At 42.4% G+C, this 19010-nt stretch overlaps 1 protein-coding gene across 5 annotated transcripts in view; it reads right to left on the bottom strand.

The window, feature by feature from the left end:
- spag9b (sperm associated antigen 9b) overlaps nt 1-18246 on the bottom strand; it is a 78918-nt gene extending 60672 nt beyond the window's left edge. For 2 of the 5 annotated variants that reach the window (XM_047378105.1, XM_047378107.1), the window contains exon 1: nt 17412-18220. In XM_047378105.1, the coding sequence (XP_047234061.1) occupies nt 17412-17711 (300 nt within the window). In that variant the 5' untranslated portion in view covers nt 17712-18220. Of the gene's footprint in view, nt 1-17411 lie in introns of all 5 variants that reach the window. The other 3 variants (XM_047378103.1, XM_047378102.1, XM_047378106.1) reach the window with 3 other exon arrangements.
- Nucleotides 18247-19010: the final 764 nt, after the last annotated feature.

Below are 19010 nucleotides of genomic sequence, written 5' to 3'. Positions count from 1 at the left end.
GCTTTTACCTGACATGCAGCCCCATATCATCAATGACTGTGGAAATTTGCAATTAAATCCCATTTCCTTTAGGCAGTTTCTTACAGTTCGGTCACAGACGTTGACTCCAGTTTCCTCGCATTTGTTCCTCATTTGTTTTTTTGTACATTTTCTGTTTTCAAGGCATATTGCTTTAAGTTTTCTGTCTTGACGCTTTGATGTCTTCATTGGTCTACCAGTATGCTTGCCTTTAACCACCTTCCCATGTTGTTGGTACTTGGTCCAGGTTTTAGACACAACTGACTGTGAACAACCAGCATCTTGTGCAACACTGCGTGATGATTTACCCTCTTTAAGGAGTTTGATAATCCTCTCCCTTTTTTCAAGTGACATCTCTGGTGTTGGAGCCATGATTCATGTCAGTCCTCTTGTTGCAGCACCTCTCCAAGGTGTGTTCACTCCTTTTTACCTGGACACTAATGAGCAGATTTAATCTGATGCAGGTGTTATTGTTTGTAATGACAATTTACAGGGTGATTCCATATTGTTTTCCTCAAAATTGAGTGATTCCATAATTTATTCCCTGTGCTTGTTCTAAAAATCTAATTGTTACTGGCTACCACAATTATTTTTCATGATTTCTTTTAGTATTTCTTAAAGCCAGAAAGTTGCCATTTGAAATGCCTTTAGTTTTTTGTCATGTCCGTGATCTGTTTTTTTCCTACAAAATTCAACAACTGAAGGAACATCGTCAGAGACTGGTGATTCCATAATTTTTGCCAGGGGTTGTAATTTATGCAATAGACCAACACAGAGTAACACAAAATAGTGTAACGGAAGGAAGATGATCCCCAGTTTTGCCACAAATTCTTAATTGGATTTACCTGTGGACTTTGACAGCACCATTGTGACAAATAAATACATTTTCATATAAATCATTCCATCATAGCTCTGACTGTATGTTTAGGGTTGCTGTCCTGTTTGAAGGTAAACCTCTGCCCCAGTCTCAGGTCCTCTGCACCCTCTGGCAGGTTTTCTTTACGGACTGCCCAATATTTACATCCATCAATCTTCCCATCAACTCTGACCAGCAACTTTGGCGATATTAAAGAAAAACATCACCACAGCATGAGGCTGTCCCCACCATTGGGATGGTGTGTTCATGGTAAAATGCAGTGTAGTTTTCAGGCACATTTGAGATTTTCATTTAGGACACAGAAAGGTTCATTTTGGTTTAATGACACCAGATCACCTTGTTCCTGATATATGTTCTGTACCCTACCTGGCATGGCAAATAAGTCTTCTCATGGCTTCATATTACAGTTCCTTTCTTCTTGACAGACATCCGTTAGGAAGATATTTGTCCTGTCAACAGATGCCTTCACTTGAGCTGTGGATATCTGTAGCTCATTCAGAGTCACAATGATCTCCTTACCTGCTCCTAAAACTAATGCTCTTATTGTCTATTTAGGAAGACAGCCATGTTTTGGTATATTAGCAGCTAAACCATACTCTTTCCATTTTTACATGATGGGTTGAACACTGCTCTAAGATGTCAAAAGCTCCATGTACTGTTTTATAACCTAAACCCGATTTAAACTTCTCTGCAATATTATCTATGACCTGCAGCCATGGTACTTTGTCTCCATGATGCTGTTTGTTCACGAGTGATTTCTGAGGCCCCCACAGAACCGCTGGGTTTATTCTGAGATTAAATAATATGCAAGATGACTATGTTCTAAGTAGGCCACTGCAATCAGTTGCACAAGATTTTATTTTGGGGTATAAGAGTAAAAAGGGCTGAGTATAAATGCATGCCACACTTTCACATTTTTATTAGTAAACAATTTTGAAATCCATTTCTTTTTTCTTTCGCTTCACAAACAGGTGCTATTTTATATTGCTTCGTCACATGAAATCCTGATAAAACACTATCTGTGGTTATAACATGGCAAACGTGAAAAAGTTTAAGGGGTATTAACAGTTCTGAAAGGAATTGTTTAGGTTGCCCAAATGGACCTGGACGGCCAGTAAAGAAACTCACAACTTAAGTATTTTTAACAACTCCACATGTCCACATAAATCTACTTAGAACATTACTTTAGAATTGAGTTAACTTGTATTATGGGAAAGCTAGTGGAAGTATAATCTGTAATGAAGATTACTCTAACATTAAATAACTAAAAAGAACAATCAAGAAAAATCAACTTTCAATAGGCCAGCTCTGACATGTTCCTCTCTGACCATGCTGCTCCTCATATGACCCAAGAACAGGGTTCGTGCGTATGACAACGCTCTAGAGAACAAGTGTTTCAGCATTTTAGCATGCTCTCTTCCCCCAACACTGCATGGACAATGCTCTCTTTGTCCCTGAGCGCCACCACACACTCACAAACACATGTGCTTCCAGAACAAGTGTGTGCACTCTCACAGACAGGCTCCACTGTATTGGGACTCAATTGACAGAGACTGAAATCAGCTTCTTTCAGTGATTTTGGCTGCAGACTGCTCCTTCGGTATTCATGATAGCTGGTGTGGGAGGTCGCTGACATCTGAACTAATAAACTGACTGCTGAGAGACAACACTGCATGTCTCATTATTACCTTCATCAAAAAGGGTATTTGGTGGCTTTTTTGTGTTTGCAGGATGCAGAAATGACATTGCAAATAAATAAAAGATGTGGTTTATTTATTGGTACAACACCTGATTCAAGGAAAAGATGCTAAAAAGCAGTCCAGCTCTAAGGCATTTGAGGCAGATCCATCAGTGGGAAACTAATTATCCAATAGACCATCAAAAACAAAGAATGTTGTACTGGGTCTGCACCATTACTAGGCAGTTCAGTTAGAAGTTCACCAATTTCAAGGCTGACATTTGAATCCTGACTTTCGTCACTCAGCACAATGAAGTCCGAGTACGAGTAGAAATAGGAGCCAAATCTTGTCCTCAAAGTAGTGGTAAAATAAAGATCTGATCTTTGGGATTATTTCAATTGTTACGGACATGGAGGCAGAAATGAAAAGGAAAAAAATAAGAAGCACAAAAGAGAGAGAGGTGGGGCAACAAGGAAAATTCAATTCAGTTCAGTTTTATTTATATAGCGCCAATTCACAACACATGTTGTCTCAAGGAACTTCACAACAGTCAGGTACATACATTCCAATTAATCCTAACCATTGAACAGTGCAGTCAGAGTTAGTTATTTATTCAAATTGGATAAAAAGTTTTTCTGTCTAAGGAAACCCAGCAGATTGCAGGAAAAGGGGAGAGAAGGAGAAAAGAATGGAGGAAAGAAAAAAGGATGAAGAGAATACAAGATAACGCCCTGCTTGCTTCTACATCTGCAGAAACATTCATATTAACAGCTTTTTATCCAAAAAGTGCACGGCACTTATGAATGCAAGATGTAAATGTAAAATGCGGCTGAATTATAGAACATTTGTGTATCTGTTAACGCCTGAATCTAAACACCTGTGGGTCTGAGTGTGAGCGCGCTTGTGTATACAAGGTTTCTCCATAAAAATATGCAATAGCAAGTGTGAGGAGACACAGACCTGCCGCCCTGGACCTGGGACAGACACGAAGGAGATCCGAGCCATAGACATCCAAAGGCCCTCAGAGCACAGGAACCCCAGGAGAACAATTGCTGGAACTACCGCAACCCCCCCTCAGAGAAGAGCAGAGGAGAGACCAGGGGAACCACCCAGCAGCCACAGTGCAGAAGCCCCAGGGAGCTGCAGCAACGAGCCCACGTTCCCACCCTCATGCGTACACATAAAAACACTCACACCCACACACCCAACATAAAGACAAACAACAATGGACGTCGTACACTCACTCACACTCCCCATACAAACTCTATACTCCCAGGTCTAGGTGTCCGTGGACAGGTGCCATAGGGAAACCTGTCCCCGGACCCAGGAGGAGGTCCCCTTCCCTCCGGGGCTGGAGACTGGCAGACCACCCCAGCACCTGAACCTGGGCTGGGGTAGCCTAGGCTGGTGCCTGAACCTGAGCCCCCATCCTCATCCGTAGAGGGGGCCACGTACAATAGAGGGATCTACATGGTCCAAACCAGCCTGCCAACCAGAGCCGCCACAGGATGAAACAGTTCCAACCCCCCAATGAATTCCAATCCTAAGCTCATGAGCCCCCCAATTAACCCCAACATGAATTTCCCCCGAACTCAAACGCCATGAATCCCCTCCCCACAGCACAGGGGCACACCCCCACAGATGAGCTCCATCCCTGAAAAGCTGACGAAGCCACACCCACACAGCGCAAGCTCCACATACAGCCGCGCTCCAAGCAACCCCGCCACATCCCACCCCTGGCAAGGCTCCCCCGCAACGCTACCCCAGCCCACACGTGCAACAGGGCAGACACCACAGAGTACCACGCCCACAACGGAACCCCTGACCCCCCACCAAGATGGGACAAACTCACCCGGCAAGAGGTACGCGGCCAGTGGCAAACACCCAGGGCTGGCATCCCCCCAAGATTTGATCATTAAAATCAGCAAGCAACTCCATTAACATCTGTATGACATTGAGATGTAATGATGGAGCTCATGAGATGAGACTGTTTTAGGGTGAAAAAAACAGGACAAGAGGTTAATAGTTTTAGGAATACTAAGAATCCCTGTTTAGTGTTTTACCAAATAGAACAAAGGTTTCAGATTGTCTCTCATTGTGTTTCAAATAATCTCTGTTCACTTCACCACCTATTAAACTTGGCGGAGGAGGTCTGATGATTAAGGCTTCTGCAGCCACACGATCTGGGCATCTTGAAGTTACTGAGTCGGTCATGAACTACTCTGGATAACGAAGTATTATAGAGTCAAATACCAATCCCAAGATTCCTCATCCACGGTTGGATCGGCTGATAAAGTTTAACAGAGAATGACTATGTTCAAGATACTGCTGAAGGAATCTTCAAACTAACAAACCCCAGGGGTGTATTTCAGTTTCCCATGACTGTGACAGTAAGGTATGTGACTGCAGCAGTTCACAGTCGTACTAGGTTGTCATTTCATTGTTATTGAAGCATCCCTTTCATTAAACTGGAAGGCCTAATGGACAGAGCTTAATTGTTTTTAACAAAGTCAGCATTTACAAAACCTCAGCTATTGTTACGTTAGACCAAACCAGATTACTGAAACCATTTAATTGCCTGTCTAGTGTTTAAATAGATGTTTGTAATAAATGGTGATCAAACAGATGGCATTATACCCAGCAGCAATGTTTTCTTATAGAGGTAAGCGAACAACCCAACAAAAGACCTCAGGGAGGTTCTGTTTTTCCTTAAGAATTTCCTGCCGTGCCTTTTCCTCTCCTCCACTGAAACAAGTCAGTTAGGAGACATATTCCTCTGGCAGCGGAGCAGAGAAAAGCGGTATTTGGCCAACACTCTCTGTTGGGTTAATAGAAGAAGCAGTAATCTGCTTCTAGAGTGCCTTGCTGTCTAAATGAGCAGCTTAGAAACACACTGCCGATTAGCAGGCAAACATTTCCCTCTCTAGTAGGGTTGTCACAATAATAAAGTTTTGAATTCAACAAAGATACTAAGAGATATTAAACACTATGTCTGCTGACATACTGTTGAAACATTTTAGGACATATAGTTCTTTCTTCTAAAGATCAGAAAAAAAATAAAAATGTTTATTGTCTTAAATAGGGCATAGCCAATTAGTAATTAAAAAGTGGCACTGTATAGCATAACAGTAGACAAGATAACAGATGTCGTCCATCTGTGTTAATATCCTTGATGGAAGTATTTACCTTAGATTCAGTAGTCTATTTATTTGAAAAACATTTTTACAATGTATTCAGGGATTCACTCAAGCCTGGGTCCACCATCTGTTAATGTTGACATTTGTAGCACAAATATGCCATTTAACAATACTTGTTTATTAGAAGCTATATTAGCCCTTACTTCCTTTTTTGTGAACAGAGGAGTGATGGAAGGGGGGTGCACTGATCATTTTTACTCCTTCTCTATTTTCACATCCATCGGAGGCATCTGCCACAGGAAGTTTCCCTTTGTCAGTTTATACCTACAGTGTGACAGGGCCTAGAAATGCTACTGGTGTAAATACACCTAACTATGGGGTAACTTAGCTTGACAAAACATCATAACGGGGTATTAATATTGTTCATATTTAGACACAAAGTTAATTTGTGCCACCTGGTATATTTACTACTTCACTATTAGAGACTATTTCGACCTTTTTTAATTTGTCAAACATTAACATGAGTGCAGCACCTGCTCTGTAGCACAGCTAGGAGGAGGACTTATCAGCACCTGTTGGCTTTTCCTGTTTGTCTGCCTCATTGGTAAAATAACTCCAAGCAACACTTTAGCTTTTTCAACTAAAGAGGGTCGCCAAGGTTATTCTCCAGAAATACTTGCCATGTAGCGGGAGTTTTAAACTTCCAGTAGTTCAAGGTTTTGATTCTTACCCACGGAAATAAGAACAGACACATCAAGTGAGTCGCTGCGAGGGAGGGAAGGGGCAGGTTCTCTGTCCCTGTAGCGCAATGCTGTGGACCAACCCAAGGAGGTGAAAACAGCTCAATTTAAATTAATCTGACGTAAATGAGCATCCGTAAAGAATTTATTTTTCCGTATCAATTAGCATGGCCATACCCTAAAAGACCTTGATGTTATCATAGCAATAAAAGGTGGTTTTCCGTATGTAATGACTTAGGGGCGCTGAATACAAATGCATCCCAAACTTTATTTGTTAAAACAATTAAAAGCATATAACATTAAGATATAAACTATTTATCTGCAGGACAGCAGCTCTATTTACACATACAAGTTGATGATATGTTGATCATCAGTAAAAGTATGAGATATATTTTGTAGAGCTGAAACAATTAATCAGATTAATTGTGATTAATCGTTCACTGAAATAATTGTCAACTAATTTAGTAATCGAATGATCGTTAACTGGATTATACAGACTAAAACATGCCATTTGCTGAAAGAACAACCAACTCAGAGCAGTAACTAGGCCAAAATTGTACAAAACATGTACATTTTTCATTTTAGACTAAACACGTTCTTTGCAAATATGCTCTATCCAGAACTCCAGTTGGCATAGCTTTAGCTTCACTGGGTACAAATTCTGTAAAAAATCTCTAAGCACCTTTTGCTATCCAATTATTAATCGATTATTCGAAAAAAATAATTGACAGATTAATCGATTAGCAAAGTATTCATTATTTGCAGTCCTAATATTTTGCAATATTTTAGTATGTAGTTTTGACCTCTCACCCAACAGCCTGCATGATTAGAATATTTTAGCAGTTTAAAATAGCAGAAGCTTTCTAAGTGCTCCTTTTCTGTCACCAGCGCTGAAAGTGAAGCTCACGGGGAAGTACAATGAAGTGTGAACTTCTTCCATAACAGCGTCATAGGCTAAAATTAACTTCTTATGGGTTTTGTGCGGGTGTTGGCTTGGAATGATCTCACTGTAAAACATTAGGTATCAAAAGTATTTTCAGTCCATTTAGAATTAGAAATAATCAGCTTTTAAAGGTTGTCTCTATGTGTTGCAGAGTGACTAAAGATGCCATGGCGAGCAGCTGCCCTGCCCTCCTTTAATACCCTTATATAATCCAAGATGCAATAGTGAGTCATTGTAGTGCCAAGTCTGCACTCAGTTCAAAATGGGAAAGAACAACTAGTGGTGTAGATCTGATCTTTGGTAACTTCCAAATTTCAACATTTTATCCTGTTAAATTACAACAATAAATGTCTTGCAGCAAAGTTGGTGTTTCATTCTTTTCAATGAGAGATGAGGGACGTAATTCGCAAAAAACACCTTGGATTTTTACAGACTGAATTTAAAGTGGCACATAAATAAATGCACGGTGGTGGACACCGGCAGTAAGGGATGCTGTTAAGCTGAAGAAGGAGTCCTATCGGCTGTGGTTGGCTTGTGGGACTCCTGAGGCGGCTGACGGGTACCGTGAGGCCAAGCGTGCTGCGGCCCGGGCTGTGGCAGAGGCAAAAACTCGGGCCTGGGAAGAGTTCGGTGAGGCCATGGAGAAGGACTACCGGTTGGCCTCGAAGCGATTCTGGCAAACCGTCCGGCGCCTCAGGAGGGGGAAGCAGTGCTTTGCCAACACTGTTTATAGTGGGGGCAGGAGACTGCTGACCTCGACTGAGGACATTATCGGGCGGTGGAAGGAGTACTTCGAGGATCTCCTCAATCCTGCCATCACGCATTCCGTGGTGGAAACAGAGGCTGGGGACTCGGGGTTGGACTCTTTCATCACCCAGGCTGAAGTCACCGAGGTGGTTAAAAAGCTCCGCGGTGGCAAGGCTTCGGGGGTGGATGAGATCCGCCCTGAGTACCTCAAGTCTCTGGAAGTTGTAGGGCTGTCATGGTTGACACGCCTCTTCAACATTGCGTGGCAGTCGGGGACAGTGCCTCTGGACTGGCAGACTGGGGTGGTGGTCCCCCTTTATAAGAAGGGGGACCGGAGGGTGTGTTCCAACTACAGGGGGATCACACTCCTCAGCCTCCCTGGTAAGGCCTACGCCAGGGTATTGGAGAGGAGAGTCCGACCGATAGTCGAACCTCGGGTTCAGGAGGAGCAGTGTGGTTTTCGTCCCAGCCGTGGAACACTGGACCAGCTCTATACCCTCTACAGGGTGCTCGAGGGTTCGTGGGAGTTTGCCCAACCGGTTCACATGTGTTTTGTGGACCTAGAGAAGGCATTCGACTGTGTCCCTCGTGATGCCCTGTGGGGGGTGCTCCAGGAGTATGGAATCGGGGGCCCTTTATTAGGGGCCATCCGGTCCCTGTACGAGCGGAGCAGGAGTTTGGTCCGCATTGCCGGCACTAAGTCGGACCTGTTCCCAGTGCATGTTGGACTCCGGCAGGGCTGCCCTTTGTCACCGGTCCTGTTCATAACTTTTATGGACAGGATTTCTAGACGCAGCCAAGGGCCGGAGGGGGTCTGGTTTGGGGACCAGTGGATTTCGTTTCTTCTTTTTGCGGATGACGTGGTCCTGCTGGCCCCCTCTAGCCAAGACCTACAGCATGCGCTGTGGCGGTTCGCAGCCGAGTGTGAAGCGGCTGGGATGAGGATCAGCTCCTCCAAGTCCGAGGCCATGGTACTCGACCGGAAAAGGGTTGCTTATCCTCTTCAGGTTGGAGGGGAGTTCCTGCCTCAAGTGGAGGAGTTTAAGTATCTCGGGGTCTTGTTCACGAGTGAGGGAAGAATGGAGCGGGAGATCGACAGACGGATCGGTGCGGCGGCCACAGTAATGGGGGCGCTGTGCCGGTCCATTGTGGTGAAGAGAGAGCTGAGCCGAAAAGCAAAGCTCTCAATTTACTGGTCGGTCTACATTCCTACCCTCACCTATGGCCATGAACTTTGGGTCATGACCGAAAGAACGAGATCACGGATACAAGCGGCTGAAATGAGCTTCCTCCGTAGGGTGGCCGGGCACTCCCTTAGAGATAGGGTGAGGAGCTCGGCCATCCGGGAGGGGCTCGGAGTAGAGCCGCTGCTCCTCCACATCGAGAGGAGCCAGTTGAGGTGGCTCGGGCATCTATACCGGATGCCTCCTGGACGCCTTCCTCGGGAGGTGTTCCAGGCACGTCCCACCGGGAGGAGGCCCAGGGGACGGCCCAGGACACGCTGGAGGGACTATGTCTCTCGGCTGGCCTGGGAACGCCTTGGGCTACCCCTGGAGGAACTGGAGGAGGTGTCTGGAGAGAGGGACGTCTGGGCGTCTCTGCTGAGTCTGCTGCCCCCGCGACCCGGTCCTGGATAAGCGGAAGACGATGAACGAACGAACATAAATAAATGGTTACAGACAGATAATCTGGAAGGAGAAGATTTATGCACTTGTTTGATCTTAAGATCCTCCAATCAACATGTCAACTAACTATTATTAAATACTTTAATAATTAAAGATGACTGATTTGACACAGCAAGCAGAGAGAAAAACAACATGTACAGGTATGTCTAAAAGGTTTATCAACATGTTAGAACAAGAAATAAATTATGAAGACACTACTGTGAGGCCTGTTGCAGTTCATATTCACCATTAAGCTGTTATTGCAAAAGTCATCAAAAATAAAACCGCAACAAAAATAAAACACACATAAAGCTTTCGCTTCATAAACTCTTGTAAGATAAATTAATTTTTTTCAAAAGTAAAAAAAACTTGTTCTTAAGTATTATTTGCAAACAGGTCGATTAGGAGCACAGAGGCAATGTTTTTTTTTATACTAAAGTTCTCATGTGTACATGCTTGTTTAAATACACAAGCCCAGATTAGATTACCATTAAAGGTTTTCTAGGAATAAGCACATGAGATTTAGCACTTTGTGCATATTTATACTTTAAATTAAATTGCTTACAGGAACAATCTATAAACAAAAGCCGTTTGAATTAAAATATGATTATGTGTCATAAGAAACATTCTGAGTATATCATTATACATATTTCCAACTTTGGTGAGTTAGAACTGAAGTGAAGCAAAAGCTGCAACAACAACTGCTGTAAGTATCAGGAAGCTAGCCTGCAGGCAGCTGCTTAACAAACACGCCACTCGTAGCTTCCCAGTTTTAGTTTAAAAACCACCATTAGTCTTACAGCAGATCTGAAAAAGCCTCTAACTGGAGAGGATGCTCAGGGTTCTCCATAATGTTCTTCATTTTATGAAGAATCCTTCTTTCCACAATGATCTCCAGAGGTTCCAGAGGAGTCCCCAGAACAGAGCCAGCCTTCTTTATCAGCTTGTTGAGCTTTTTTAAGTCCCTGGCTCTGATGCTCTGATTCCCCAGCAGATGATGGCAGAAGAGATCACACTCTCCACAACAGACTTATAGAAGATATGCAGCATCTTGCTGCAAACACTGAAGGACCTAAGCTTCCTCAAGAAGTACAGTCTGCTCTGTCCCTTCTTGTAAATGGCTTCACAGTTGCATCTCCACTCCAGTCTGTTGTCCAGGTGAACACCAAGGTATTTATACTCCTCCACCACCTCCACTTCTTCTCCAATGATGGAAATAGTGTTTGACCTATTCCTGTTTCTCCTAAAATCTACAATCATCTCCTTTGTTTTAGTCACATTCAAGATGAGATGATTGTTTCCACACCATGCCACAAAGCGGTCCACCACCTTCCTGTACTCATCTTCTTGTCCATCTCTGATCCACCCCACGACTGCAATCATCTGAGTATTTCTGCAGATGACAGGAAGTCTGAGGTGTACAGAGTGAAAAGGACTGGTGAGAGTACAGTCCCCTGTGGTGCTCCTGTGCTGCTGACTACCTAATTACACCAGATGACACTGGGTTTGTTGAAGCAGATGAATGATGGCATCTTCAGTACCACAACGATAAGCAAACTGACGGGGGTCCTGATAGTTTGCTTGCTTTCTCAGGTGGGCCAACGGGAGTCTCCCTAGGACCTTCATGATGTTGGATGTCAGGGCAACAGGTCTTTAGTCTATTGAGGACTGGATTTTTCTCCTGGGCCAGGCTAAGACTAAATAGATGCTCTAGAATCTCACAGAGCGGCTCTGCACATGCCTTCAGGACTCTAGGGCTGAGACCATCTGGACCTGCAACCTTATTCCGGCTGAGTCTGTCCAGCTGCAAGATTGCAGATTGAGATCTGATTTGCCTAGAGGAGGTGTTGCTTTAGTGATGTATGAGTCCTTGACATTTGGATAAAACAAATCCAATCTTTCGTTTTCTCTGGTAGAGCAGCTGACAAACTGTTGATATGTTGGAAGTGTAGCAGAGAGTGAAGCATGGTTAAAATCACCAGAAATTGAAACAAACGCATTGGGGTGTTGTGTCTGTAGCTTAGCAACAACTGAGCTGATGACATCACATGCAGCGTCAGCAACAGCTAAAGTTGGGACGTATGCTGTTGCCAAAATAACACTGGTGAACTCTCTAGGTAAATAATATGGAAGAAAACTTACTGCTAACAGTTCAATATCTGGACTGCAGAGACGACACTTCACAGTTACATCTCCTGGATTACACCATCTGTTGTTCACAAACAGTGCTTGTTGGTGTGGCCATCTATGTCTACACAGCATGCAAAGCTTCATTACAGAATGTCCACAGTATTTTGTTTTGTTGATCTAACAAATCATCTGCTTTTCCCCTAAAAAAAAAAAAAGACCATTTATCCCCCTTAGTGATGGTGTTCATAGTGAGAGAGATTGTATTGGCTGCTTCAGCCTTCGGTCTGTTATGTTACCTACTGCTTGGGGAGACTTCTGCAGAGAGCAGCTGAAACCCTCGTCAGCAGATTTCAAAACAGTCAAGGTCAAAACGCTAAGAGTACAAAGCGGGAAAATAAACTTTTTCCGAGTTTGAACTGGTACTACATTAAAATATGTAAACAGCCAAATTACTGAAGCTTATCAAGACAGGGTAAACATGCTAGTAATAGCCTAGGACTACAGCAAACTGCACAACATGAAGCAGCAAGACGTGAGTGAAGTAAAGACTGTAGCTGTATATACGTCAAATCCAGGACATATTTGGTAACTAATGATTTATTTGCACCTGGGACAGGTGTGTTGAGGACCAATGTGCTGCATATATGTTGAGCCACAGGCTCTGCTTGGGACAAGGAATGAAACAAATCTTGATCGGGACATCTCTGATCTGAATTGTAGAGCTCTCTGAATGAGTATTGTTTGGTGCTGCAGATGCCTTTGCAACCCGATCTCTCCAGTGTCTATATTACCCTGTATCATCATTACAAAGTCATTGTGTGCACAGCATGTTGGATCAGCTGAGTGTCAGAGAGTTAGTAATCTGATATGGTGGAAAGCTCTAAACCTACTGAGCCATGGCCAACACGCTGACAGAAAATTATGACCAATTATGTTGTTGTTTTATTCTAAGTTCAAAACATCATCTATGAAACAGGCATAATGAGAACAAACAAGCAACTTTGGTTCATTTCATAGCAAGCCACAAAAACTTTAATATCTCCTGCATTTAAGGAAGCAAATAGACACATTTTTTTCGATCAGCAAAAGAAAAAGATGAGATCTCAGGGAGAGAACTGGGGTTTCTCCGGTTGTAGTAAGTTATCGCTCCCCCTCTGCCACCTGTTGCTGCACACTGCTTATTAGCTGCCTAAAATAAGGCTACTACCCTATTCCCTCATTTACAGAAAAGACAGAATTGGGTGTTTATCAATATTTCCAGTTGGGAAAAACACCCAAGCTCATGGTGTGGAAACTGAAGTAATGCCGCCCATCACTCTCATTAAGAGAATACTATTTTAAAACTACAGGTGTCAAGCTGTCAGTGAAGCAGCCGCCTGCAGGACCACAGATAGCCAGACTGGCTAACCAGCTAATTTTAGCTTGGTACAGTTGTGTTACTATGCAAATAGCAAAACATACAACTAGATAGAGATGGTGTTTATTCTAGATATTCCTAAGTCTCTGTCAATGAGTCAATGTGATATAATTGTTTCTCGTGTTTTAAACAGTTTGGTACATCCCTCAGTTTTTAACGCAAGGTTTGGTACATTTTAAGTTCATTTCATTCCAGAGAAACAACCCAATGTTTTTTTTTTCTTTCCTGCGACAAGGAACAATACATTTAGGGCTGAAACAATTAATCTGAATAACCATGATTAATAGATTAATGAAACAGTCGCCAACTATTTAAGTAATTGAATATTTGTTAACTGGAGTCAGGGACGTGCACAGATAGACACTAGGTGGTGCTAGAGCACCTGCCCTTTTATTCTATGGACAAAAACGTGGCCTCCTGAAATTTTCTTTTTTTTTTTTTACAGTGTATAGTGTGAGGCCCAAGGTACCATTTCTGAATTTAAAGGCCTATAATACCAGTGGCCCACGTTTTTGAAATTTTGAGCAACAACTACCACCCTGCCTCACCCACGGACATACATGCCCCGCCTCGTGTGTCTCAACGGAGACGGGCTGCGTGCAGAGCGGAGAGTTGGACCTGCGCTGATCCAGCTTACCTCTTCTCTCCTCCCCTCCACCGTCAGATAGAGCCCTACCCTGCCGACAGGCCGGCTAACCATCCAGGAAACAAACAAAACTAATATACTTGCTTCCTAAACTTCAGATGAAAAAGTTCAAACTTCACCTTGTACCATTTTATCTAAACAGAACAGGCCAATAAATGGCATACCTTTACCCGCTATGTCTTCTGTGGCCGCCACCAGGCGCCAGGAGAATGTCTACGATTTAACTCTTAGATTAAATTAGAATAAATAAATTTATTCAAATCTATCTCATAGATGTCGGTATTACATTTGCTATTATGGTCTCTGCTGACTTCTGTTTGACTCATGTTTTTTTTTTTATTGCAAATACGGCCAAATGAGCTGGTTAACATTACAATTCATACACTACTAAAATACCTTTAATAAAGTTCAGTAAATGTGGGGCATGTAGACTAAGTTGTATTTTCTACTTCTGTATGTGTAAAAATGATGATGTGATCAGAATATTTTATTTTCTAAATAGCAGACATCTTATCAGTTCTCAGGACTTGTAATCTCATTAATTTTTATTCTCTAAGAATAATTTCTGTCATATATTACACTGGCTACCTGCAGAAGTATAGATGATTCTTCTTATAATCATTCTCAGTCTTCATTTTGACTATAAAGATTTTATAACTTATTTTCTGGGTATAGTTGATTAACACTGTAGAATGGTCACTGGTTACTCGCATTTCTGAAGATAACTCATTTAGTCTGACCTACCTGGTAAATTTGTCAGTGTGACCTGCTTTGCTACAACATAAGGTTATTTGGTGCAGAAGATATTTTGTGATAAAAGTACAGAATGATATAGTCAAGACAAACATATACTCAGTGTGTAAGAAGAAAGAGATTTGACTCAGGAAGTTCAGGTTAAAGGCTGGTTGTGAGTCACTAATCTAACTTTTAATCAATCTAATTTGTTGTCTTAGTAATCTTTAGAATTTTGTAAAATGCATTCTTGTTTTGAGTTTTCCCGCGTGGTCATTTCCCTAGATCCCACAGGACACAGCTTGTTTTGTGGGTGCTTAATAATACATATAAATTATGTTCATCCTGTGTCTGTAATAAATCTCACAATGCAAAGGCAGCCGACAGTTCCATGTGCCACACAAGGTGCCCTTTTTTTCCACTTGAGCACCTGCCGCCCAAGATTTCTGTGCACGCCACTGTCTGGAGTATACAGACTCTACAACATGCCATTTGCTTGAGAAAACAACCCACTCAAAGCCGTAATTGAGCCAAAACTGTGCAAAAATATATACATTTTGCATTTAAGATGAAAAACCTTCTTTCTCTGTAAATATGTTCTACCCAGAAGTCCTCTAGTGGCATAGCGTTAGCTTCACCTTGTTCAAATTCTGTAAAAACAATCTACTATTAACCACCTTTTGCAAAAAGGAATACAGAAATTATTCCAGTTTATCATGCCATGAAAAACGTATACCATCCCATGTCTAATAAAGCATTCAAGTTAACGGTGTAAAGTCTTCATAAAAAAATAACAATATGGTTCAATGATGGCATCACAGATACCCACTGATTACACGGCAGCACTCGGACTAAATTGGGTTTGTGGTTGGCTCTGGTTGTTTTTGCAGGGCGACTGATTTCTGGCCAATATGCTGTGCTGAAATGTCAACTAATTTTATCATCACTTATATCATCATAATAAATACAGTGGTAGAAACTCCATAGGTATGAAACATCTGATCATTTAAAACTGTTGAAACCAAAGGGCAGTTGTAGAGGCTGGCAAATAAATTAGCCCATCAATTAATTAAAAGGAAAACTGCCATAATTCAAAATATTAGTCATCCACCTGGTTTTAGCGTTCTTAGCCAACACCCAGAGAGGCATGCTGGGGCAGCCCAGTGTAGCTGAGGCTGTCTGAACAGTAGGAGTGGGAAACATGTGACACTACAGCCTCCTGTCAATCAAACAGTTGCAGGCAGACCCAGAGGATGGTCAGTGAGACAAGTGTCTGTTATGGTTTCAGAAGGCTAATTTCAGTCTACTAAGTCACTGATGTTTCTTTCCCAAAAGCACATGCTAAATCATGCTCCCAGGTCAGCCAAATGAAATGAAAACAACTGAAATTCTGGCTGTAAGTTGCCATAATGTGTGAAACCAAACGGTGTTGTGCTTTGTCACTCTTAAATCTTTCGGACCATAAATCCATTTTTAATATCAGACAATGATAACCTGAGTAAATCCAAGAAGCAGCTTTTAAATGTTGAACTCCAGGGAGCACTATTATCCACAAATGGAGAAAACAAGAAACTGTGGTGAACTCTGCCAGGAATTGCACTTCTACCAAAATCCACAAGGCATGGCAACAAAAACTGCTGACCAGAACTAAACAAAACCCAAACGCAAGGTTGTCTCACACTTCAACTTTCTGGAAAGTGCACATTCCATTGCAAATGGTTTAAAACCAAAAGCATATCAGAAAAATAATTATACAGACAATTAAAAGAGGCGGTGGTGGTAATGTGATGGTCTACGGCCTGGTTCTTCAGGACCTGAACAACTTGCTGTAATTGCTGAAACTGTGAATTCTGCTATGTACCAAAAAATCCTGAATGAGAATCTCCAGCCACGACTTTATGACTTTAAGCTCAAACACACTTGGGGAGTGTATGTTGTGGACAATGCTCCAAATCACATCAGCAAGTCCACCTCTGAATGGCACAGAACAAAGGAAGATTTTGGACCGGCCTAGTCAAAGTCCAGACTTAATTCTGAGTCTTTTACACCGCCGGAGATGTAAAAGAGGCAGAATGAGACGGGGCGAAGACTTGCAAAGTTCTCAAGGTCTGGAAATGAGACCATCTGTAGGGATGACGACTGTAACAACAGTTTTATAAACTTAGTATGAATCAAATGTAGGGTCCAGTCAGATAGATCTGAAGCTGAATCCAAGAGCTGAAAGTCAAACAGGCTGCAAACTTATTCCTGAATGATTTGTATCAGTTTAAGGTTGGGGTTTGAGATTGCATGCACTACTAGTGATGTGAACTTTAGACTGCTACACCTGTCATTGAGGCAACACATCCAACCTGATCAGTAGTAATTGTGTAAATAAAACTGTCCAGTTAGAGCCAAATGTTCCTGTTTACCTCATTTCACACCAGACTGTCGGACAAAGAACATCAATATCAACTTTATAAACACGTTATACGCCTAATTTCAACTCAAAGCTGTACTTTGTGGGTGTGTAAAAGAGTCCGAACAATGGTTCACAAACAGTTAAACAATCACAATGAGATTTTGTGTGGAGAAAAGCCAGAGTAAGACATTCATCTTTCATGCTAACGTACATAATACCAGCCTTTTAATCTATAATCCTAGTGGTAAATTAGTTTGGCAGCGTCGCAGTGGAAACCCACCTCCTCTGCGTGTTTTCTCAGCGCTTTCTCCCGTTCATACTGAGTGACAAGTTGCTCGTTGTCCTCCTTCAGCAGCTCCAGCTCCACGACGTGCTCCTTGTTGGCGGCGAACACCGAGTCCAGGTTCTCCAGAAGCCCGACGATCAGCGGCATCAGATCCTTCACCACGTCCTCGTCGTACTTCTCGATGAGCCGCTCGAACTCTCGATATATGGAGCTGGCGAGACCAGCGACCCGCTCGGACATCACGTCCGAGTCACCAGAGTCGTCCTGGTAGAGGACTACTTCGTCCAGCTCCATGTTTTTTAAGCCTCCACTTCACTTCTTACTCAGCTAACGATATGGAGCTAGCCGCAGTCTTACTGACCGGAGGCAGCTCGCTATTATACTTTAAGCGCAACAAGACAGTGTTTTCCCCCTATAACATGGCTCGAAAGTTGTTCCCTGTCTAGAGGAGAGGATGTCCGTCGGAAATAAAGTCCCTACTCCGTTTTCCTAATGACGGCTTACTTAGGAGCCGTGCTAGTCGATTAGCTCGCAGTGTTGGAAAGTCTTTACTTCGCTCCTGATTAGTTTCCCTGTCCAACAGATGAGCTGCTGCTGCTGCGTTCACGTGTGGTCGGGATATTTGGGAACCCAAAGTCGTGTAATCAGCAGAACCGAAAAAGCGCATAAAATACTGAACTAACTCGCGATTGAAGAGCAGCTATTCCGACTTTTACTCATAAAACTAAAATCATAATCTTTTTTGGTCATATATAGATTGGTGATGGTGAGGGGACGTCTGAAAGGCGGGAAGAAAGTGCGTCAAAGAAATCAAAGCTGCGGTATCAAAAAAGTTCAAGATATTTGCAACTTTATCTTGTTCTTTTGAATATAACATGTTACATTTCTGCTCGTTTTTAGCTAAAATTTCATTTGCAGTACAAATAGGCCATACACTTTGTAATTTGCTAACTTCACTGTATCATATTAAAACAACAAACAAGAGTGGGTGTATTTTTAACTGCATGGCTTTAGAGCGATGCTTTTTACGTCTAAGATTTGAAACAAGGATTTCCAGTATCCATTGAACATATGTTGGTGACTGAACTTTGTCACATGATCAAATACGGTGGTTTATAGTAAACAATCTTCAAACCGGAAAAACTTCGTAATTAGCCATCCTAAAATACAGTGTAGCAAAAGTATTCATACCCCATGAACTTTTTCACATTGTGTTATAACCACAAACGGCAATGGAATCTGGAGTGAAAGAACAATTATACGTGTACATTTTTTCATTTTTACGAGTAAAAATGTGGAAACGTATGGCATGCATTTGTATTGATCCCCAGTCTCAGTACTGTGCAGCCTCTAAAGGGCGAATACGGGCATTCTTTCTAAGAAAGAACTTGTGGGAAACTGCAAACAGGACTTTTTATGGTTTTCTTCATGTTGGCCTTCCATAAAGGCAAGATTTGTGGAGTGCACATCTAATAGTTGTCAACAGATTCTCCCACCAGGGAAGTGGATCTCTGCTGCTCCTTCACAGTTAAAAGCCTCTTGGCTGCTTCTCTCATTAACCCTCTCCTTTTGCTGATTGTCAGTTTATTTAGA

The sequence above is a fragment of the Girardinichthys multiradiatus genome, chromosome 10, assembly GCF_021462225.1.
Source record: "Girardinichthys multiradiatus isolate DD_20200921_A chromosome 10, DD_fGirMul_XY1, whole genome shotgun sequence".
NCBI lineage: Eukaryota > Metazoa > Chordata > Actinopteri > Cyprinodontiformes > Goodeidae > Girardinichthys > Girardinichthys multiradiatus.
Note: the sequence above shows the minus strand (reverse complement) of the source record. Positions and strands in the feature narration are given on the sequence as shown.